Source organism: Pyrgilauda ruficollis, unplaced genomic scaffold (assembly GCF_017590135.1).
Source record: "Pyrgilauda ruficollis isolate IOZ18807 unplaced genomic scaffold, ASM1759013v1 scaffold7, whole genome shotgun sequence".
Lineage (NCBI taxonomy): Eukaryota > Metazoa > Chordata > Aves > Passeriformes > Passeridae > Pyrgilauda > Pyrgilauda ruficollis.
In genome coordinates, this window is record NW_024528821.1 from 2,300,739 (window position 1) to 2,324,895 (window position 24,157).

A 24,157-nucleotide genomic window follows, 5' to 3' on the forward strand; every position below is an offset into this window, starting at 1 on the left:
CCAGTTTTGCAGGATATTGTTAATGAAGTGTGTACAATGCTGCTCGGGAAGAACATGCCATAGTGATTTTTCTTTATTTTTGCAGCGTGTTTGATTCCATCCAGCAGCTGCAGGCCCCTTTTCCCACAAAAGAATCTGATTACTGAGTGTGATTAAAATGAATTTTTCTTTATATGGCACGCTGTTTTCCCCAAGTGAATCAGACAAGCACATGTTTTTTCTGAGCCTCGTGCAGTACTTAAGGTTGTAAAGACACAATCATCACAAGACTTTTTATTTACTATTGTTCAGCACAAACAGTGTAGAGTGAAAGAAACTAATGAGGTCTTTGATAATCAATTCTTATCAGAGATGCCTTGGGCAGAAAGGGGTTTTTCAATTATCATCAGTTGTTCAGTAGCTGTACATAGGCTTTTATTTTTTCATCTAGAAGTGCTGATTTTATCTTTATTTTAAGAAAGATTAGCTTACATTTGAATGCTTGAAATTAAAACTGTTCCCACTTGGACTGGTTTGGTGACAATTGGCATTATTTTCTCGTGCCTGATTTTACACGTGAGCACTGTCAGATAAAAGCTGAGCTTTGGGAGGGGAATCTCAAAGGCAGGAAAGCCTTTGGCACGCAGGGGTTTGGAGGATTTGGGGGCAGGATGTTTGTTTTTAAGAGAACAGGAGATGTTTTTTGTAAGAATAGGAGGGAGGTAATGCATAGAGGTGCCTCTAGGGAAATGATATTTCCAAGCTTTTTGGAAGAAAGCTCTTGTTTAGTGAGGAGGGGGAGGCAGGGGAATAGCCACTGAGCCTTATTATGTAAAAAGCTGCATCCAAATATTAGCTCAGGCTTTTAAAAGGGACCAGTTGGACACTGAGGAGGTTGGGAAGATGAGGCAATAAATTCGAATTTTTGTCTCTCTTTCTATCTCTGCTGCTTGCATCACAGAAATAAAGAGGTTTTCTTATGGAGTTTCTTTTGCTCCACGGTTGTAATTATTGTCTTTGGTAGGGGGTAGGTGTCCTGAAAAAACAAAAGCAAACTTTGCCATGTAATAGTGGTGGTTCACAACAGATTATTAATATATTTGTGATGTTTTAACTTCTCTACAGAACATAGTCAAATGTCTCTGAATGTCACAGAAATCAGTGAGAAATCAATCCCTTTAATCAAAATTATAGCAGGAAAGGGTCAGTTTCAAGTGTTCTAACACTTCACTTTCCCCAACATATTTTAAATTATTGTTTGTATTTAGAGCTGTCTTATAAACATTATAAAGCTGATTGTCAATTAGTCTCTATTTTCTGTAAGGAATAATTAATAAACTGTACTTTTTTAATGTTTTGCTTCAGAACCTTTTTCTGAATTCTGGAAGCAGTATCATTGAACTGTCTGTAAATTGGAGGTGACAGGAAGAGCTACACATAAAGGCAAGTTGCAGTTCTGTGTTTACAGGGAGGTGGGGCGAGACTGCTGACTCCTGGAAAAGTTACATCCAATATCTGGGAATATTCAGTATTCCCTGTTCCCTGCTGCAGTGGAAGGATGAAGCCCTGCTTTATCCCCTATAAAAACAATTGTCAGGACTGTATGAAGTTTCCTTGTCTTTCATGTAAAGCACATTGTATTCACCTCTGTTTCATGGCTGTCCTAGTATGGACAATGGGGAAACAGGGCAAAAACCTTTTTCTATTTTATTGATGGCTTTAACACCTATGGACCTGTTGTGTGCATTTTCTAAACGGCAGAGCTGTGCAGTTTTACCCCACATCAGGAACTGCAGTTTTAAAAGGTCTGGATGAAGTCAGGGGTGGGTTCTGTGGGCTACCTGGCTGGTTGATGGGCTAATGGGCCAAAATAGACCCTTCTCTTCACCCACCTGCCCACATCCTTGGCTTTTCATCCCGAGCCTTTGCAGCCAGAGAAATGGGTTCCATGATTTGAGCTCAGTGAAATCAAACACGGGCAACTAAACTGAGCCTGAGCTCAGCTCTAGTCTCACCCAAATCCCAGGTGCTCAGGACTTTGCAAGGACTGGGGGATGAGAAAAGTTTTATCCAATTTGCTGAGGAAGAACGCTCATTATTAAGGAATGGGTCTAAGAGTGTCATGTCTGCCCTGAGTGAAAAATTAAAGGGCAAACATCAAGCAACACTAAGGAAATTCACACTGAAATATCCTACGTGGAAAATGCAGTATGTGTGACACTGTCAGGGAAAAAGTCCCATGTTACTGAGTCAAGCCCATTGGCATTGTCAGTCTGTCCTGATGTGCCTCTTACCCATGTTGGCATCAAGTTGCACATTTTTTGTCATTTTTACGTTGGAATTTTAAAAATGAGCATTCAATGCCATTTTCCAAACACATGGGGCTGTGCTGGTTCCTGGAAGCACTGGTGTGCTGTTTTAGGAGAAAAATATCACTTAGAGCCTGAGTGAAAAGCAGCAGGGACCCTCTCCCTGCATCCACACAAGTCTTTATTCATATAAAAAACTTCACATGGCTGTTGCAGGACCAAAGCAGGATGACAAAGAATAGGGGGAAAATGTTAGAATTGTTATTATCAGTGTTTAAAAGGTAGTGTTTGCTGCAAGAAGATGTTCTGGGTAGGTGGACATTCAGCTTCCCTATGGACAGGGAGAGAGGAACAGCACCCACCTCCCACTGCCCAGTGCCACTGGGCAGATTCTCTCTCTGTGCTTGGCCCCTTAGTTTCAGATCCTTGATCTGCTGAGAAATTAAAATATTTAATTATATTCTTCTGATGTGACTTCTGGAACCCACGAGCTGGTTTAGGGTTCATTCCCCACTTGCTTGGCAAAGGGGGTTTTGTGCACCTTTTGTTCTTTTAGAGTACAAAAATGAGATTGATGCTTCTGTGTCTTCTAGTTTTGAAAGTATAGTCCAAATATAAAATACAGTCCAAAATTTTCTTAGCAGAGAAAGTAAAGTTTATTTGAATGTAGCATGCTATATATAAACATAATTGATTTTTAAAGTTAAAAATGTTCTTCTTTTTATAAATATGCTTATGAGATTTTTTTTCTTTAGAGGCATTCAATAGGTTTAATACTATAAATTTACTTTAAAATAGCATATTGCTAAAATCTGAAACCACAGTATTCTAACAGGAAAGTTGGCCTACACATTCAGAGATCTTTGTCTCTGTCCTGAATTTTCTGATACTGACCAAACAACAACATAACAAACACTGAGGTGGATACTGACCAAATATTGTGCTTTACAGCATAGAATATCTTACATACATTCATTTTCTAGAATACACTTTCAGCATTTGAAATTATAAAAAATGAAATTAAAGCAAAACAGTAGAAATTGGCACACAAAAAGAAAATATCATGCATGTGGAATACTATGTGCTGTTCTCAGGTGATCCTTTTCCTGTTTGCTCTTGATTCTTATCATTCCACTAATTCCAGATAGAACATAAACAGGTTTACATAAAAGGTATCTAAAGTTACACAGTGGGTGTGGTTTATTCCTTACCATATTTCTACTGTACATGAGAGAAAGCTGGTAATCTTCAGCTGAGGTCAAAGATTGTCATATCAATATGATATAAAAATTTCATTTTTGTAAGTTATATTTAAGGAATGTAATCATGTGATTGTTTTAAAATTTAATGCATGGTTATTATCCCAAGAATAGTCAGATTAGTTTAACACATACTGACAGCTGGTTAGTGGGCAAAGAGAAATCCATGAGTAACCTGACACACAGAGCAGCATTAAAATATCACCAATCTGTGCACTGAAAATTGTTGCAAATTATATTTGCATTGTGTTTTGACAAAAGAGAATTCTTTCTGCTGCCACACAATAGGATAAAGGTACTTTAACCCTACTATTCAATTCAATACACTGCTAAAAATGGATATTCTGTCACAGTTCTAGCAGTGCTGGATGGTAAAGAACAAACAAATTATCTGCTTCTCTGATTTGATTTTGAAGTTAAAAATTTAGGAGTTTAACTTCTGAATATAGAAATTAAGTTGCTTCTGCAGAGAATATTCTGTTGAGAGTAATATTTAGGAGTAAATATTTCTTTTTGTGCAGTTCCTTGTTGGAGGTGTTTCATAGTAATTTTCATGTACTTAAAATATAAAAGCTTTTTTTATAAACTTTAGCATTCCTGACAACATAGAAAGAAAAAAAGTTTTCGAAATCTCATACACATCTCTCACTGCTGCAATTTATAAATAACAGATACAATTTTGTAACAAACCTGAACCATTCAAACATTTAAACCATTTTACTGGATTTTACATATTAGGCATAACAAAGTAATTCACTTCTGCAAAGTTTTCTGATTTTTATGATGCAAGAAGACACATCTGTGCTGTAATGGTGTGATGGCTCAGGGATAAATATTGTCTGTAAGGGAGGGCTGCTTAGGTGTGTGCAGTCTGTACTGCCCTGGAAATGTTTCTTGACTTCTGAGACTCCACTTAGTTCAGTTTCACGAAAATTTACAGTCCTCAGGGCAACTTCACAACAACAACACATGCTCCAGCTCTGCCAATGTTGACAGGAACTTCCTAGAAAGGAAAAGGAAAAAGGAAAAGAAAAAGGAGGAAATAGTTTAGTAGCACCCTATGGATAGGACAAGAAGAAATTACTTTCAGATTAATAGGAAAGCAATTTGTTTATTCAAACTGACGTAATGCTAAAAAAAAAATATGTTTAACTAAGGTATGAAAACACAGTTTGGGCTTTTTGTCAAAATTCAGTTACAAGTGTTTAGCCTGGAGTTGTCCCCCAGACATCTTCAAAGGTTTTCACATGTAGTGTTCCAAAACCAGGGACTGTGCGGCTGCAAAAGGATCCTGGCAGTGCAGGGATTTCCTCTTGGTCTCAGTGGCGGGGGGGGCATAAATATAAAAGTATATATAAATATAAAAGGTGCCTCCAGAAGAGGGGAATGGCTGACAAAACACCAGATCAACAGGGAATTCGAGCACTTAAAACCCAAATTGATTCGTGCAAGCTGGTTTGCTTGCCCATGCATTTCCTCCACCCTTCAGTGTGAAAAGTTTTACGTGGTTATTTTACAGGAGAGGACACTGATATTTTATTGAAGCCCACCTACAGTATCATATAGTTTTACCTACATCCTTACACGTCGCTTTTCCCCAAACCAGCGATAATTTCACGGTTATTCGGACAGAATTATTCCTAGGTGCAGGAAGAGCCCCTACCCTTTCTGAGGCATCACCTGTGGTCCCATTTTACCTCTGTCCACTCGTTGTTCTGAGCATCGTAGGACTCCACGGTGTCCAGGTAGGAGTGGCCGTCGTAGCCCCCCACGGCGTAGAGCCTGTCCCCCAGGGGACAGATGCCCACCGCGTCCCGGGGCACGCTCAGAGGGGCCACGGTGGTCCAAGCGTCTGTTTTGGGGTCGTACCTGGGAAATGTGGGCATCGAATTCAGAAAAACGCGTGGTGGAGACACGTTTCAGGTTTAAATTGCTGACTTTCGCTTGTCTTCTCCTGTGTTGCTTTTCTGAACCGAGATGTGATTCAGTTTTTGATTTAGCCACTAGAGGGGCCTTCAAGCACACAGAAAATGCTCCTGGTTTCACTTTTTTGATTGCAGTCTCTTCATTTCAATTACATTAAGCTATCAATATATTTTAAACACAAATGGGACCTGAGGGATGATAGCATGGCCACCAGTTGACTCAGCAAAACTAATTTCAATATATTCTTATTTTCTTCCTCCATAGAGCACTTGGTTTACTTTTTATTGTTCAAATTAATGTTTCCAGAGAAGTTTACTCTAAAAGAAGTTAAATATCTTGTGTAGTAGCTCTAAGTTGCTCACATGAAATGCGTGGCAGCATCTTACATTAATATTGATCTTATTTCTGATCTATTCCAATATAAATTGCAGTGAATTCCAGGTAATTCCTACTTTACCCTCTCTAGCTGAGAACAGAATTTGACTGTTGTTCACAGCAGGGTTTAACACCCGCTCAGTTTTCCTTCTTTTTCCCCAAATGACAAGACTCTGTGATATTTCTTATATTTTTACAACTTTTATCAGTATCAGTCGAATTACTGGAAGAACAACTGAAAAGTATTTCATTCCTACAGCTCATGGCACAAGCAGCCCAAACCTGAGTTCTGGCATTTGAGAAATAGGAAGGTCACATGTTGAATTTGTCTCAGTACCTCAGCTGCGTTACTTGGCTCTTGGGTAACTCAGGCAGAAGGGAGGAATTTGCTGCTGAGGTTTAATTCTTTTGTTATTACAAAAGTATTGGAAATCAGTTATTCCTGCTCAAAATATTATTTCAAAAAGGCGGGATATATTTTACAAACACAACGTTCCAGCTGTGAAGAGAATTCATTCTAGAATCCCTTCCCGGAACGTAAACAGAAAAGAAAAAAAACCAAAATCATTTCTTACCTCTCTACGCAGTCGGACAGGCGGGAGCAGTGGTACAATGTTCCAACTGTGAAGAGAATTTATTCTAGAATCCCTTCCTGGAATGTAAACAGAAAAAAAAAAAAAAAAACCAAAATAATTTCTTACCTCTCTACGCAGTCGGACAGGCGGGAGCAGTGGTTGGAAGCAGGAGCATCGTGGCCTCCCACGGCGTACAAAAACCCGTTGTAGGTGGCCACACCAACACCACCTCTCCTCTTGGACATGGAGGCACACAAACTCCACTTGTTCGTGTGGGGATCAAAACACTCCATGGATTTCAGGCAGGAGCTCCCGTCTCGCCCACCGACTGCGTACAGCCTGGGACAGCAACCCACAAGCAGGAAAACAATTTCAGTCTTTATTCTCCCACTAATAAGAATTTTATCTGGCTGACTTCATTCAGACCACTTGGAAATTGTCATTATTTGCTGCTCTCTGGAACTTCCTTTGCTCAAAGGCAAACATGTTAGATGTTTAGCTAACATAAGGCCATGTTAGATCAAGTTTCATTGTTCACTTAGAGTGGAAATGTTCAAGCAGCCATATATGAAAGTTAAGCTTAAAAATTCATGTCATGTTCTCTAAATGTGAGCCAGTAGAAAGAGCTGAATTGAAAGATGCTGCATATGTTTGAAACATATGGTGGCATTTCCTGGGACAGGGTTACAGAGTATTCGACATATTAGCACATTAAAAGTTTCTTCCTGTTCAGTTAACTTTAATAACTTGAATATATATCAAAAACCATATAGTAAATATATTTTCCTCTGAGTCTATATTTAAGAAAATCTGCTGGACAGAAGGTACCACCTTGTGTCATCTTGTCTGTTCAGCCCAAAGGCACTTAGCAAACGGAGATTTAAACAGCTGATGTTGGGGCAACTTTTAGGAATAAATTGTGGTAATACATGTTAAAAAAATCAGGGGTTGTGGCTTTTTGTCAATTAATTTTCCAAAGCCTGAACTTCTTTCTGGTCTCAAGCTGACTTGGATGCTGCTGGACTAGGATGGACTGTAATAGAAGATGTGTTCAGGTGTTGAGTGTGCTGGTTTTTCTGCTCCCTTTCAGACCCTTGTTATTGTTTTCTGCCATGAAATTGAATTTATTTAGTGAAGCTTATTAGAGACCTAGAGAAATGTGGAACTTGCCCAGAGTAAATCATGTAAACCAGATCAGCTGAATTTTCCTTTGGAAGTGCCTGTTTTATTCCAGAGACTTAAAAAGTTTACAGATTTCTCTAGTGCATATTTTAACTAGAAGATTCTTCTAGTCACCATTAGGCTAATAAAAAAACCCCAGCTCTCTCTCCCCTAATGTTTGTTCCCTTGATAAAATTGAATTTGGTTGTGGAGTTTGTTGTCTGATCCATACAAAACTTGAGGCTTTGATTTATTTTCTTTTCACATCACGCCATTGATACAACCTGCTTGTTTACACAGCTTTCACAGGGCAAGGAAATCTCTGTACAGACAAAGTGATTGGGTGGGATCCTTTGTTTTCCACAACATGTCTACAAACACAGTGGTGTTTCCCATTCTCTAAGGAAAAGACCAAATATAGCATTATTGACTGATATTTTCAATGGACCATTTATTGGTCCAAAAGTGCTGCTCCACAGATATGCAAAGGCTTTTCTGGTGGGGTGAAACAGGAAAAAATATGGTGTGGTTTAGGGAAACAGGAAAAGGAGAAGCATTCTCTTGGTGGAGCGCAGCAGTAGCACTGAGTGATGGACATTTGATCTCCTGGTATGCCAGAAATTACATCACCAGACTAACAGACGTGATTTAAGCCCTGCTGGAGACAGTTTGTATCAGCAATGATTGAGAACAGAGTCAGGATTGGGCTGATTTCCTCTTTGACAAAGTGGTTTCCTGCATGTTGCTGCCATGGAAGGCACCAGGAGGAGTTTCTGCTGGAGTTTCTGCTGAGAACATTTCCTCTGAGGTACAGCAGGGACCTGGAGAGGCACTTCTGCCTCTCTTGCACTTGTGAGCTATGATTTGAATCCTGCCTTGTATGAATGCAAACCCCCAGCTTGCATTTACAAATATCCCTTTGCTGACATCTCTGTTTCTGCTTTTTATCCCTCTCTTTTCTGGGTATTTACAAAGAGATCAGGGAAGCCAGTGGCAAAGGTTCCAGGTAAATGCAGTTGTCTGCCTGTAACTGAGTGTTCCCAGCCCCTACAAACTGCTGAGATCTTCCCACAGAGTTAAATAAGAAATGTTGGCTCAAACTGTATTCTCCATAACCAGAGGATTTTTACAAGTTTTTTGTAAAATACATAGTTGTCTGCGCCCATGTAAAAGGGCTTGAGTGGCTTTAGCATCTCAGCAGATGCTAAAGATGCACATTAACACTTGATTTTGTGTATTTAAGCAAGAGATGGAGGGCGGAGCAAATCTGGATAGGATAAGATTTATAAGAGGCTGTTTATTCCTTACCTAATTAATAAACTCATTTTCTTTCTATAAAACACTTCACATACCTTTTTAAAAATTGGCTGTGAATTTGAATTTTTTTTAAGTAGCTGATTTTATACCCCCATATGTTACACTCTAGGTAAAATTCTGATGCGCATGTAATAACATTTTCACATTGCTACAATTTAAAAGGGCTGAAATGTTTTTAAAACCTGACTGCAAGCCTGAAATGAATTTACCACACAGCAGAGGAAAGGCTTTCCTTCCTTATTTCTATGCATTACATTTTCCTCTTTGTTTCCTTGAGGTCATTAATAACCATAAGCCCGAAAATAAAATTCAAGAAGCTGCATTTGCAGGGAAGGAGGAAGATGAAAGGCCAGAGAGAGGTTTTCCTGTGCCATACTTGCTGTTGAGGGCTGCGACCCCGACGGTGCTCCTCGGGGTGGACATGCTGGCCACGTAATTCCACTGCCGTGCCTGCGGGTCCCAGCGCTCCACCGTGTTCAGGTAACTCCAGCCATCGTGGCCCCCAACTGCATACATTGGTCCTTCAAGCATTGCTACTCCTTGGGAGATAGAATTAGGGACAGATTATCTCTTGGTTTCAGTGACCAGCAGTGAATTCATTCCGTGTGTTAATTCCCTGTATGCAGATAAGCAATTCCGGCTGGTGTTAAATGATCTGAAAGCTGCCTTTTCATTTGGAAGAATAAATAGATAAACAAGCACTTCACATACAGTGCTCTTCTAAACAACCATTATCTGTTGCCAAAAGATTAGAGGAAAGCTGCTTTAGTCCTGCTGTTCTCTTCTTAGACTTTTATTTCTTTCATTTCTGGTGACCTTGCTCTGAAACACGTTTGAGCCCCTAACTGGGGAACGATGTTGTTCTCCTACAAAAAGGCAAAGCTTGAGTCAGGCAATGAAAAATATGCCCAAACCAACAACCTCTCCTAATTCTGAGCCAGCTGAAGCTCTGTAGTGCTGCCAGCACGAAGCCTGGGTGGGTGGGTAGCTGGCTGTCCTTACCAGCTAAAGCACCACAACATTTTAATGCCTTTTGGATAAGAGCTGGCTCCTATCTGCTGTCCTTGAGGCACAGGAGAGCCAGCTTGGCTGTCACTGCAAAGCTCTGCGTGGACAAAGCCTGGGCCTTTGTGCTTCTCCAGAGAAGGGCTTTGGTGCCTTCCCTTTGGGAGTGCTGCTGCTCTTTGCTCCCTTTGTTAGGTGAGGCAAAATGTTTCAATACAGCTGCTTAAAAGTTTTCTAAATCTGTCTTTCAGGCCTAAATATACATGGCCTGATTTCTTCAAAAGCACCAACTCCACTGAATCTCCCTGAAGGTAATGGGGACTGTAAGAGTGAGGCAGCTTTGCAAACCAGGCACAGATCGAAGCCAAACTTTGGGCACTCCAATTTATGGCTGTGACCTACTTGTTGGGGACAATTATGCCCCTGCAGTCAGGAATTATAAAGATTTCAATGCAAATTATTTCATCTGTTTTGTCTTCTTCCCCTTTGCCACCTACTAGTATTTGGTTTCACAAATTTTGTGCTCTAGCTGGTAAGAACCCTTCACAACCCTTTCTCTGTCAAGCAGTGGCATAGGCCACATTGTTTTGCCAAATAAATCTGTATCAATCTTCCTCTATTATCCATAAAAATAAAAATATTCCATGACATTTAGCCATACTGATGATTTCAAGCAATACCTGTTTCTGTAACTTAAGAGAAGCCAGCTTTTTCATAAGGTCTGGGATATATAAATTCAGAAATCATCATATTCCCTCATTACAATCTACTCATCTGTAAACTTAGCCTTATTTTTTATAGTTCTGGAAATAAATTCCAGATTTCATATTCATATTATTCCTTCATTGTGAATAATATTAAGGATTATTTTGCAATAAAAAAAAGCCAAAACATAGATACTAAGCCACAGCAGAGCTCTGTAAAACTTCTTGTAATTACAAAATTAGAACTGGTGTAGTTGTACTTATTTCCATACACTGTTTTCTTCAGTGTGGGTAATGCCCTGATCTGAATTACAGAGGTGACTGATACCTCTGGGCTTAATTCATAATTTATTTGTATAAAAAAATAGAATCATGTTGTTATTGTATTGCAATTGTATTGACCAGTAAATCACGTGAACTTGATTATTTTCACTATAGCTTATATTTTGGAATTTCCTACCGACAAAATTAACTCTGGAACCCCAGTGCTAGTTAGGTGGGCACTAATAAAATCATCAAAATATGGCAACGGGCAAATCTCTCTTTGAAAAACATCCTCTACGAGCATTGCTGCGTGTCACTGCATGCTGTTAGAAGTTTTCCCCAGCAGTGCAGGAGTCAATCAAACCCCTCTGGTGTGCTGGGGGGTTTGCAGAGGCAGAGCCCCTCTTACCCAGGCCGTGCCTGTGCGTGGACATCGGGGGCATCACGGTCCAGGCCTTGGTGACGGGGTTGAAGCACTCGACGATGTTGGAGGTCTTGAGCCCATCCCTGCCCCCCACGATGTAGAGCTTGTTGTCAATCACTGCCACCCCAAACTGCAGCCGCCGCCCGTTCATGGTCCCAATCTGGATCCAGCTGTTGGTCCTCAGGTCGTATTTCTCAATTGTGGTGGTGCCTGTGGAAAACAGAGACAGCCATGGAGGGAGCAGCGCCCAGCAGCCAGCAGCCAGCTCAAAACGTTATAGTATGATAAAATATTGAAATCCTGCGTGTGAGGTTTTGCTGTGAACACAGTGAGAAAGCTGCATTAATTGCATACATGGTTGGCAAGTCTGTCAGAATATACTGGTGGCAAGAAATGGAGAATTAAATTGTGGCAGTGTGGCTTCACATTCTCTGAAAAAATTCCTTTGCCTGGGGTTTTTTCCTGGGAAGCTGAAAGGCACCGAGAGAGGCCTCATAATAAAGGAAAACAACTCTTATCTCATTGCTTCTCCTGTGTTGTGCTCATGTGTGGAATGTGTTTGGAGATTGTTTACCCACAGGTGGTTGTTTCATTGGATTCTGCTGTGAGTTGTTTTGACTCTTTGGCCGATCAGGGCCAGGCTGTGTCAGGACTCTGGAAAGACTCGAGAGTTTTTATTATTATCTCTTTAACATTCAGTCAGTATCTTTTCTGCATTCTTTAGTATAGTATAGTATTCTTTAATATAGTATATTACAATAAAGTAAGAAATTAGCCTTCTGAGAACATGGAGTCCTCCTCGTCATTCCTGCCTTCGTCGGAGGTGCCCGAGCTTTTAGAATATGGCAATTTTTATAGCACTGGAAATTTTGGAGATGAGTTAAATCTGTTGCTTAAATACCATGACAGTAGGGGGTTTGTGGGTTTGTTTTGGGTTTTTTTTTAATATTCCTTATGAATACAGTGCCTCACAACAATCTACTCTTTAACCATGTTTGTGCCTGAAGCATTAGTGATGTTAAAACCAGACTGCATGTATCTGTCTGAGGAACTGGACAAGCATCTTCAGGAACCTTGGTGGGTATTTTCCCTTTTAGGATGGAGTCAGGCAGGAGGCAGGGCTGTGTGTGAGTGCACACCTGGTTCCCTCAGGTATCTTCCCTGAGGCTCAGCCCTGCAGGAGCTGCTTGGCCGCTCTAACACACCAGCCACATTTTCCATTTCTTTCAGGTCACTGGACCTGCAGTAACATTTTACTGAAACCCTTCCTAAGGCAGGAGCTCTCTGCCATTCAGACTGACACTTCTCCATGCCCTGGCTCCCATCAGCACTCAGGAGCCATAATTGCTCCTCTGAGAGCTGCTGAGCACAGCGAGGCCACGGCTCAGTGACATCCGAGGCAGAATTGCCACTGCACCCTGGAGCTCAAATTCAGCTCAGTCAAAGGCAACCAGATGAGGAACACAGAGCAGATTTCTTGTTCCTTGACTGGGATTTGAGACCAGACAAGTGGTGTTTTGGAGATAATACAGGCACTTTGTGGCTAAGAAATTATTTTTACAACAGGAAAACAACCATGCAATAAAGCAGAAAAGAAAGGTAGGATTTGGTTTAGAGATCTGTTAGAGATCACCTGATGCACTCCAGAAATTCAGTGAAATAAGAGTTTATCTCATGCTGTCTTTTCTCTTATCGATATGTTTTTCCACATGCATAGGTTGGAAACTACCAGCTCCATCTGCAATAAAAGACAGAAATTCTGCTTTCTCCCCTTTATCCAGAGCAGCTGGCTTTCTTTGCCTGTTCTTTCCATCTTGTTATTCTGTTTGCTGCTCTTTGCTTTGATTCTTTCTCATTTATTCTGTGCTAATACATGAGTGCCCCAAAGTCCTCCACTTCAAAGGAAATCTCCCACACTAACTAAAACATGGGGAAAATGCAGTCAGGTTTAAGTGTGTTCAGCCATACCCTGTGGGCTGTAATTTTTACAGAGGCTCGAAGATTTGAAAGTCACAAAACCTAACGTGGTTTAGGCACATTCCCATTTTTCAAAATTCCAGCCCAAAAGCACCTCTTTGATCCTCTTTTGATCAGTGGAATTTGAGATTTGCCTTTGTATCCCACCTGAGATAAGCACAAAGGCAAAGCTGGCGTTGCCTGGTGTCTGTCTCTATCACAGGCAGTGTGTTATTGCCAGGGGTGGGAGATATTCCCTTCTCAGAGCTGTTCCTCCAGAGCATCCTGGTCTCTTTCTGCTGTTCCTTTATCTCCCAAACCAGCCCAGGCTCCAAATCTGAGTCAGAGCTGTGGAGGACAGCAGGAGGAGCAGAAGTGCTGTTCTTCTTACCCATCAAAAGGCAAAAGTTCAAACAATTGGCTTCACTCCAAGGTAAGAAGTAAGAGAGGCAGCAAGAGGAAGTGCAGATGTTGACTGAAATAACCCTTTCTTTGCATAACCTTTACTAGGAAAAAATGATTGGAAAACTGCATTCTTATTTTAGGGGAAGATACTTGAAAGATTACCTGGTTGTCTGATATAATTCATAAATACTCAGTATCGCTAATGAATCTACTTAATTGCACCAGATTAACTCCAATTTGCTAAATTGTGCTAGGAATGAGTGTTTTCATGTTGTGCTGGCGATGAATGTGTATTCTGCACTTGATTTGATTGCACAGAGATAGGGAGGTAGCTCTGCAAGGTCTCTCATGTGGGGAAAAATCAGTCGTCAGCAGCTTTTTGTAAACCATGAAATGGATTATCTTCTTTGTGATTCTATTAAAAGTGAACTCACACAGCTAAAAGTAATTCTGTGCTGCAAGTCGCTAGACTTTAAACTAATTAGAGTTCTCTGGCTCCAAGCTGTGGGTTTGAAGTTGAGGTTCCTGCAGAAAATTATTTAATATTCTGCCACCTAAATAGAATAGTGCAATGTTTAAAGCTGTAACCTGATTGCAGTTGTGAAAATCAAATAATAGAAGCTGGAATATATTTGTAATAATTAACTTTCAACTACTAACCTGAAAAAACCCCCCGTGTTTGAAGTCCTGAAGAAAAGCTGTGTTCATGAAAAATACAAATCTTTCCACCTGAAATGTTCTAATAAGGATTTATAAGCATTAGGTAAGAGTTCTCTGTAGTTCAGTGATGCTTTTTTGTTCTATTTTTCTGCTTCTCTGAAATCTTAGCTTTCTTACTTTGTCAGAATATAGACCACAAGGTTCAACATTTAAAAAATCCTGAAACATTTTAAATATTTACTTTTCTTTCTGATTTGTAAATTCAACTATTTTTCGCAACAATTCATACAAAGTTTAATCTTAAAAATCACCATATGAATAAAATTTCTTTAGTCTGCACTTAAATGTAAGAGTATTGTTTACAAATATGATTCTTGCAAGAGGAAAGCACTTCTGACAGGTAGGATTCTGTTCTGTAATTTGCTTTTTCTTCTTTTTTACCCCTAAATTGACATTTTCCTATGGGAAATATTTAACTAAATGTCATCTATTCCCAGGGTGTCTGTAATACAATTAATTAACCCAGACAAATTAACTTGTGGGCTTACCTTTAGTGGCATCCATGCCTCCCACAGCATAAAGGGCACCCACTGTGGATTTTCTGGGCTTGGTTCGAGGGCTCTGCATCATGGAGCGTCTCTCTGGCAGCAGGTGGTACTTCATGGCCTCCATGAGAAGCTTCTGACACTCAAGGTCATCTGCAAACATTGGGCTGTTTTCTAGATCAGCCAGTAGCTAAGAAATGGGGGAAAAAAACGCATCTTGATATACAGCTAAATCATTAAAATTGCATGTACTTGAATAATTGAAGTATTTGTAGTGACAAATACTCATTTTGAGCTCACCACTCACTTGTGCTTTGCTGGGAACTCTGCTTTAATGCAAGCAAAACTATAAAGGTGGAGGGGAAAATTCTATGAGTGTGATGGCTTTGATTGTTATTTTCCTACTCTTAACTTTTAAAAATTATTCAAATCAGAAATTTGTAGTACTGCACCCTCTATGCAAAACTCCTTATGTGAGTAAATAAATCTACCACAGAGTACTGGGCATCTCTGTGAATATTAGAAGATACCAAATGTATTTAAAATTAAGTGTGTATGGTACTTTTATATGTTATTCAAGGCAGAATATTTGCAGCATCAGTCATGCAGATTCATAAAGTGTCCTGACTGACAGTCTCAATATTCTATATGCAGTTTTGAGGAGATATAAAGTTTCCTCTCTGACACAGACACAGCAGTTCCACCCTTCTGTAAAACAGAATGTCCAGCTCTGGAACTCGATGGATGAATTGTCTCTTTCAGAATTAAGGGACAAGTAATGTCAGTGCTCAGAATTGCCAGCAATAATTCAGGCCCTTTTATATTTGTCTGCTTTTTATGGCAATAAAGAAAGAAGAATTGTGGCTTATCTGTCCTGCAGTTTGGTAAATCTAAAGAAATATCTTTGCATGGTATCTAAATTGCTGTGTTGTTAGAGGAGAACTATTACAATGGAACACTTGGCTTTTGGAATAGACTGGCATTTTTTAGAGGTAATTCTGAGCCTGGTAATCACTCTGGGACTGGAGGGTTTCTTTTCATCTGTGTAAAAAAAAAAAAAATATATATATATATATACTATATAATTTAAAAAAATTTAAAAGGGTGAAAAAATATCAATAATCTCCAGTCCCAACCAGAACCTTTCCACAAAGCTCTCCTCTCTGCCTACAGGATGCCCAAGACAGGCATTTCAGCTGGCAGAGTTCCCTGTTAACCCTTCATATTCCTACCTGGGGGGGCAGCAGGGGCAGTCTGATGTAGGAGAGGAGCATCCCCAGGTCCTGCTGTCGGGTTTGCAGGTCGTGCCTCACCCACATCATCAGGGCCTGGAAAATTGCCTCTTCATCTGGCACGTTGATGTCGTCGCTAGACAAGAGCTTGGCAATTTCATTAGCTGGGAGCAAAAGAAATTCCTGGTTTTTTATTACTTCTATGAAGTGTTCCTAAAAATAAAAGAAGATTTCAATGCACTGGTGATTTTCACAGGTAGAAATAAATTTTTCTTAGATAATGTAGGCTTTGTGAATATTTCATTCAGGGAAATGCTGTGGATGTTCTAAAGACCACTGAATGTCCTTCTACCATTGAAGGGAGATTTTGGTTGCTTTTTGCTGCCCTACTCTTGCAGAACTGAGGAATAATGCTCATCTTCACACCACCATGCTGCAGATGTCTTTGTCCTGGCTCAGGGATTTGCCACTGGCACTTTTATTAATCAGTGTGATCTTAGCTCTGTGGCTTGATAGAAATACTGTTTGAAGATAAAATGTGCATTTGAGAAGTGCCAAGTGGGCACTCAAATAAAATGTGTCCCTTCCGTTGCAGATTCAAAGGTTTTGAGCCAAATAAACCAAAACCTTCCAATCCTTTTGCAGCGAGCTGTGCCAGCTGTTGGCTGTGTGACTGTGCTCTGAGGGCAAGAAAATCCAGCAAAGGAAATCCAGCTCGCTTTTCTTTTGGGCAATGCAAAGTTGGCCAAATCCCAGTAAAGGGTTATCAGCCTTTTAGCTACTGTTGTGATCAAACTCCCCAACTCCAGAAGTGACCACGTGTTAAATTCCTAGAATTTCATAGAATTATTTTTCATTAAAAAAATATTGAGTTACAACAATATCACAGTTGATGTCAATATATAGGGTATAAATATATATATATTATCTCATTTCCTATCAAATTCCAAAGGAAAAAAGAAATTTGGTGAAGAGAGAGAGGGGGTTATGTTACTTACAAAGAGATGCTTGTAGGAATTCATGACTGCATTTCAAATAGAATTTCTATTGCTATACCTAGAACTAATATATCTTCTTTAGGAACCAGACTGAAATAGGGCAGTGGAAGAAATTTTAGTAACTGATATTTTATTGTTTGTTTTCAGCAGTTTCTCCACTTTCTGGAACTCTTTTCAAGTGTAGCCAGGATGCAAATACAGAAGTATCAGTGATTAAAGGAGATGTCAACTTTGGTCTGTTATGCATATCCTGCTTTAATATTTGTGACATTCAGAGAACAGGGACAGGAAGGCCAGTCCACTTCTAGTTACAAATATAGCCCAAGTTGTTTATCAGAATGAGCTCTATCTGCACGAAAAGATACCAGCCAGGAAATTGTTAATACTCTGCCTCTGTAGCCAAAATATTGCAGGGAAAGGTCCCCATTGTGTCTGGTTTTATTGAATGGATCTGGTGTTTACAGCACATCTGAAAATGTTATGGGCTCTGTATTTACAGGACAATTTTCTGGCCTTTCCCCTAAGTTCCAATTTTCACCAACATGAAACAAACCTGAATGTTTTACTCATCCCCCTCCACAATGTCTATGTGTTTATGCACTGTTTTGATCTCCTGTTCTCCAAAGGCTTTTTTGTAATATCACTGCAAGGGTTTGATACAGATTTTTATTTCAGAGGTGCAGGTTTCCTCTTCTCTTTCTAAGCTGTCAGTAGCAAACGTGGTGGGTGGGTTTGTGGTCCAGGTCCTGTTTCATGGCAGCATTTTCACTCTGTTCCATGCAGGAACAGGAGATGGTTCCAGAGGTGGTAGAAGCTGTTTTCAAGGAAAATAATATAAAACTTATGCCCAGTGCTGCTGAGTGTCACAGAGTCATCATGATTCTTCATTTTAGGAAGTTCTTAATGACTCAACCCTCAAATTTTTGACATGTGGTTCCAAAAAATAATAAAGGTTTAACTCCTGGGAAAGACTGGAGTATTCAAATGGTTAAAAAAACCCCTATAAACAAAAATTATTGTCATAAACTCCTTGTTGTTTATTGTCTCAACATCTCTTACTGTCATAAATCCAACCATATGATTTTATTTCAGTTTTGCAGAAATCTGGACATCTCTTACTGTCATAAAATCATAAATCCAACCATATGATTTTATTTCAGTTTTGCAGAAATCTGAACCATAATTTTAAATGGTTAAACTGCCCCCCCAGTTTTTGCACTGGTGGGAGGAAAGAGGCAACAGTAGAGGAGGATTTCCTGAATTTGGATGAGTATAAAAATGTTTGGAGCAGCAAGGACAGCACTGTTTTATACAGGTCTGAGCAAACCTCTATCTCAAATGCCCCGTTTCAAACTGTGACATGTAAAGGGGGTGTAATTGCTGCTAAACCGAGCATTCATTGCTGTGACAGGGAGGAGCACAAGCAGTGCCCTCATCTGCTCATGCCACTCTCACCTCCTGCAGCAGGTGGACAGGCACAGTCCCCTGCTGGAGTGTTCTCAGCATTATGAAGCCTCTAAACTGGTTCTGCCATCCCCCCCTAATATTTCAAGCAGAAAGCTGCCATGGGTCTCCTAACAAGTAGTTATTTTTATATCTATTTAGCTGTAGCAGTTGCCATTCTTTTTGTGTGTTTTAAGCTGTGATAGCACATCTTGTTGCCCTGAATATTTATCCCTCAATGTGGTTTCATAGCAAGTTATCTCACTTCTCTGTTTCCCATGCTCTGAATATTCATTTCTTGCTTTGAGCCAGAGGAGGATTATGTTCCAGTCAGGGACGTGCTTCTTTTTGGCATTCCAAATCTTCCCAATACGTTCTTTACTTTTACTCTTTTAATGCGTGTCTCACCTTAAAATCAGCTTTAGAATTTTCTTTGTGTGGAATCAAAGGTACAAGGACTGCCCACTGCTGTTTGTCTCTAGACACGAGCCGCGTTAAGGCCCTATTACATTTTTTGGCAGGAGTAGGTACCACTCGTACTGCAAATTTAAGCTCACTGAGGCTGCCTTTCTACAGGGCAAAACTCTGAAGTGGCGAGCACCAGAAGTGAGTATTTCTGTAAGTAATTGTGACTGCAGAGCTGTCAGCTGTTCACCTTACCATGGTGTAGGTGTGGGCCACCTTCAGGAGCTCGGTGCAGCCCTGGGCGTCCCCGAAGGAGCGGATCCCCAGGCAGTTGGAAGGATGCAGCTGCTTCATGAGGAAGTTGCAGCACACCTCAATGACCTGGGAGAGCTGCAGAAGGCATGCAGCAGCCAGCAAACTCTCTATTGTGTCTTCCTTCAACTCGAGGATACCTGGGCAGTTTTTAGAAAAAAAAAAAAAAAAAAAAAAAAGTTAGTAGAAAGTGATTTCCCTCATATTTTCATTATTTGAAACTTTGTTGCTCTTTGGCTTTTCTCTGAGATATCCTGTGGTTCACAAATCCATGTTCCTTTCTAGCTGAAAGATTTATTAAACAGATATTTTAACTTACAGGGTTTGGTCGATTTTGAATACAATGACTGGGACATTTTTATTGGAACTTTAACAGCTTTAGATCCAATCTGGATTGGTTAAAAAAAAGAAAAAAGAAAAAAAAAAGAAAAAAGAAAATTGTAATTAGGCAAAAAACCTTTCCCAAAACAAGGCTCTGAGTAACCTGGTTTTGTGGAAGGTGTCGTGGTTGGAGATGGGTGTTTTTTAAACTTCCTCTCAACCTAGAGTATGAAAATTCATATATCAATGAACAAAAATATATATAAATTTCTATAAACAGAACTTTAATATGAAAATTCATATATTAACGAACAAAAATCTAAATAAATGTCTCTGGGGCAGGGTTACCTGTGTAGGCGTAGCGCACCAGAGCCTTCAGCGCCTCGGGATCCACTCCCTCCATCTTGATCTCCTCCTGCTTTGCTTCCCGCACATCGTTGGTGAACATGGCAGCAAAGTAATCAGAGACTGCACTGAGAACCAGCCTGCAGGGGAGGCACAGTTAGCAGAGATGCCTCAGGTTTTAGCTTTTATATTTTTCAGATTTTGTACTGCCTTAGTGTCTGGGCTTCTTATTAGGGGATGCTGAGCTCTCTGCACAGGGCAGGGAGACAAAGCAATTCCTTCTCCAGCTGGGGACCGAGGACAAATGATCCAAATCTCAGGCTCAGGAGCATAAACAATGTGGACTGAAGGGAGAAAAACAAACAGGATGGGACTTCATAACCTAAAACTATAAGTGGACAATTAACTCCAATATGCAAATGGAGCAGAACTTATAAAAGTGAGAGACCCTGTTAGCGGTCATGAATTTTGGGACCATTTTGGTTCATCTTGGGTGCAGCCCTGGCTGGGCTCTTGTGCTGCCCAAGGTGGATCCCTTGAGGCCTCCTGATAAATCCCTACTTTATTCTTTAGCTCCATCTGGCCTCTGTTCTAGGGCAGCCTTCACAAGGCATCAGCAGGACAGCAAATTACCTCATCATCTCAGTACCAGGCAGAACAATCCAGCTTTATAATGTTATGAATTGTGTGTACCACGGAAACAATTAGCATAGGAGTCAAATCTTGCAGCAGTGAAGTTAAAAGAGTAATTAGTAATCTAATTTTCTCCCAGAGTGCTTATCTGGGCAGATTTTCTTCTCTGATCTTGCTGTAGTTTGACAGCAGCAAGAAGAGAGGGTGGACAGTGCCAGCAATTTGCATTTGAATTTCATTGTGTTTAAAATAATAGATATGAAGTGTTGATCACGTGATTAGCTGGAATCCTAATTAGAGTAACTCTTCATTCATAACTAACCAGGCTATTCCTAAACCGAGCTTTTTGGGGATTTGAGGCAGAGAGGATCCTGGGAGCTGTACCTGTGGGCTGGGATCTTTTGGTCGCCAGCGATCAGGAGCACGTCGCAGAGCTGCTTCTGCTGCAGGTAATTCTCCATCTTGCGGAAGGTTTGCTCCGCGTGGTTCGTGGACTGGAAATACTCGTCAGAGCCATTGGTGCTCATCCCAAGAGAGCTGCTGGTGCTGGACAGCCTGCCAGGGATAGAGGCAGTGATGAGCACAGCGTTAGAAATGCAATATAAACGCTGATGACGTTGATTTTTATTCAAAAGGCAGCACAGAAATTTTTAAAATTATGAAAGTCCCACTATCCTGGTCTTACCATGCCTTCTCCCAGCTTTTTCTCTTTGGTATCTGGAAGTTTTCATTCATACACCTGCACATAAACTGTACTGTACTACAGCTGTGTGTAGTAAGGGGTGCTACTGATTTGTCTGCTTCCATCAGTTTTGAGTGGATTGCACAGCACTGACATGATAAATACAGCCTCCTGATCACTCACAAACAGAATCCTTAAAAAAATCCTATTTTCCTGTGATACTGACAGCTAAAATACCTCTTGGCATGAAATGTTGGATATTACATCTTTAGGTCTTATTTCTGATCTCTGCTTACTTTGTCCATTAAATGACTTGACTCAATAGCAGTGAATCTGAGGACAATGTAATGAGCACCGTATAACTCTGGAGAAATTTCCAAATTAAAAGCTCATGGAACCTGTACATGGCCTTTAGAATCTGAATGCAAATAATGGAGACAAATTAATTTCTCTGCCTTTCATGGAAATATACAATAAATATATTCATCCCACTCCAGAATTCTGTTAGCTTTCCCACTTATGGACAATCAACTGTTTTTTCAAAACATTCCTTACAGACTTTAAATATGGATTTTTATGCAGATTGAAACACCTTCCTGACACTTCCTTAGAAAAATCTTTCTTTTTCTCTTCATCTGTTTTTAGTAAATAATAATGCATTTGTTGATATAAATATATAACACATACTTTGAAAATGCTGCAATATTTAACACTACTTTAGCCAAAGATTATTTAGAAAAACATTTTCTCAGTTTAATATAATATTTTTTTAGAATGTATAGCACCTATTTTTTTTTAAATTTCCAAGCCCAACTGGGAAATAATGACAGCTTGTTGACTAAATTTTGTGGTTCTCCTTGATATTGTTAATGCAAATCCATTAACGATAAGGAGAGACAAGGTCTCTTCACAAAATTAGCATATTAAATTTAGCAGAATATTGGATTACATCCACAATTTAATATCTAGCTCAGAAAACAGAGAAATAAAAAAGGGTAAGTCAGGTTGAATTGGTAGTATGATAAAATAGAGATGTTAGATCATTCGTTTATAAAGAACTCATAGAAGTCAAGGGAAATAATTAAAAATCAAATTGTAATGTAATATTGAATTGAGACAGCAATTTTCCATCCCCTCTGCAAAACATTTCTGTCTTTATTACAATTTCAAATCCATTTTACCTCAGTTTAGTTTGGTTTTAAAGAAAAAGGGAAAAACCAAGTTCACCTCTAATGTGTTTCCTTTGTCATTTTTGACTCACAGAAATGAATTTGTCTCAGTGCGCTTAATGACTCCACTTTCTTATTTGTTTTCTTTCAATGCTTCATAGACATTAACAAAGCTGCAAAATTGGATTATATGCTCATTAGTTTTGTATCAGCTACGGGGTGCCAAATTCACACTCTGGAATGTTTTGTTATTTACCTCTTAAGCATCCTTTAATGTTTTTCAGAAAATTGTTTTTTGAAAAATTTATTTTTTCAGATTCAATATATGCACTTTAAGTGTTGTATCTCAGTACATTGCACTTAGTCTTGACATCTGCAGAAAAAAAACTCAAATAATACACAGCCATCCCATTTGTAAACAGACAGTACTGGTTGTGGGAAATAAATAATTCCCCATAGCATGGATTTATTTGTGGTTAGAGAATCATTTCCAAGGGAGTGAAAGTCTAATTATTTAATTTAGTCATGAGTATTTTTTCAGAAGTTTAGTGGAGTCACATTTAACTACACCATAAATACCACTAATATAATTAATTATTTCAAAGGCAAAGGTCTTCAGAGACTGAAAAATACTGGAAGCAAAAGCAAGTTCTCCATTAAAATTAATAATATAATTTCTGGTTTATCTTCAGCAGCTGATTCGAAATGGTAGATATAATATGGAGGGGGAAAATTAAATTCAAAGATAAATATTTATATATTTTCCTTAGTGTATGACTGTCAGACTCAAATATTGACCTTCAGAGTGTAGTACTGGGTAATGATGAACTAAAGTCAGAAATCAAAATATCCTAAAGGAAGGAGTCAGGAAAAGTCCTCTGGAGTCTGGTGCAGAATTCTGGCAGAGGTTGCTGAGGGTGTAGCACAGATAAAATTTATTCCTAAAAATGTGCACAAGTTTGGACAAACAAAAGCTGAGTATTCAGGGATAAAAGTCTCCAAAAGTGCATTAGCCAGGGAGGAAAAATATAAATTATTTGGTCTGAAGAATCAGGAACCCAAATTGTTTCATGTTATCTTTGTGCTGGTGTTCACTGCGATGAGAAGCTGTAATTAGCATTCTTAATAAAGGCTTAAAGCGTGGATTAGCCTGGAGAGATAAATCTATATTTAAATTATTCTGAAGTCACTGATTTATAGGAATTTCATTTCAGGTAGAGAACCAAGTGAAATCATTCCAGAGTTTTGCTGTAAGGATTTGTGAAGGATACTCAAAATATGATCCATTTTAAAAGAAACATGGAATTATGAAACAGAAAATATAAACTGAAAACTTGAAGAAATAATCAAAAAGCATTAAGTGTCTGGATGATAAGAAGGACACAAATACCAGCCAGCATGGCTGGTCAGGATGAATCATGTCAGAACATTGTATTTTATTCTGGTTTTTCCAAGGTACCAAAGCTTACTGGGAGAAAAACATGAATTGTCAGAAGTCATCTCGCCTTCTGGATGACTTCTGACACTATTTCACATGACATTTTCAAAATCGAGCTGGGATGGCAGGTTTTGAGTGAAATAAATACAAGAGATAGGAATAACTTGTTTAGCCACGCTTGAAATCTGTCAGGGGTTCAGTTCCAAAGGCAGACAAGGTGCTGAGGGAATTCCAGGCAAATCCTGCTCCTGATGCTGCTCCATGGTTTTATTACAGAAAATCATGTGGTAGAAAGAGGGTTTACTTGTTATTAAT

General features: G+C 39.5%; 1 protein-coding gene across 2 annotated transcripts in view; it reads right to left on the bottom strand.

Annotated features, from left to right (window-relative positions):
* Positions 1 to 4,273: 4,273 nt before the first annotated feature.
* Positions 4,274 to 24,157, bottom strand: part of KLHL4 (kelch like family member 4) — a 35,358-nt gene continuing 15,474 nt past the window's right edge. The window contains exons 2-12 of one of the 2 annotated variants that reach the window (XM_041485219.1): positions 21,386 to 21,403; positions 20,938 to 21,093; positions 19,924 to 20,060; positions 19,198 to 19,394; positions 16,097 to 16,309; positions 14,868 to 15,054; positions 11,284 to 11,508; positions 9,278 to 9,440; positions 6,550 to 6,762; positions 5,245 to 5,416; positions 4,274 to 4,550 (exon numbers count right to left, since the gene is read on the bottom strand). In XM_041485219.1, coding sequence (XP_041341153.1) covers positions 4,491 to 4,550; positions 5,245 to 5,416; positions 6,550 to 6,762; positions 9,278 to 9,440; positions 11,284 to 11,508; positions 14,868 to 15,054; positions 16,097 to 16,309; positions 19,198 to 19,394; positions 19,924 to 20,060; positions 20,938 to 21,093; positions 21,386 to 21,403 — 1,741 coding nt within the window. In that variant the 3' untranslated portion in view covers positions 4,274 to 4,490. Of the gene's footprint in view, positions 4,551 to 5,244; positions 5,417 to 6,549; positions 6,763 to 9,277; positions 9,441 to 11,283; positions 11,509 to 14,867; positions 15,055 to 16,096; positions 16,310 to 19,197; positions 19,395 to 19,923; positions 20,061 to 20,937; positions 21,109 to 21,385; positions 21,404 to 24,157 lie in introns of both variants that reach the window. The other variant, XM_041485218.1, reaches the window with a different exon arrangement.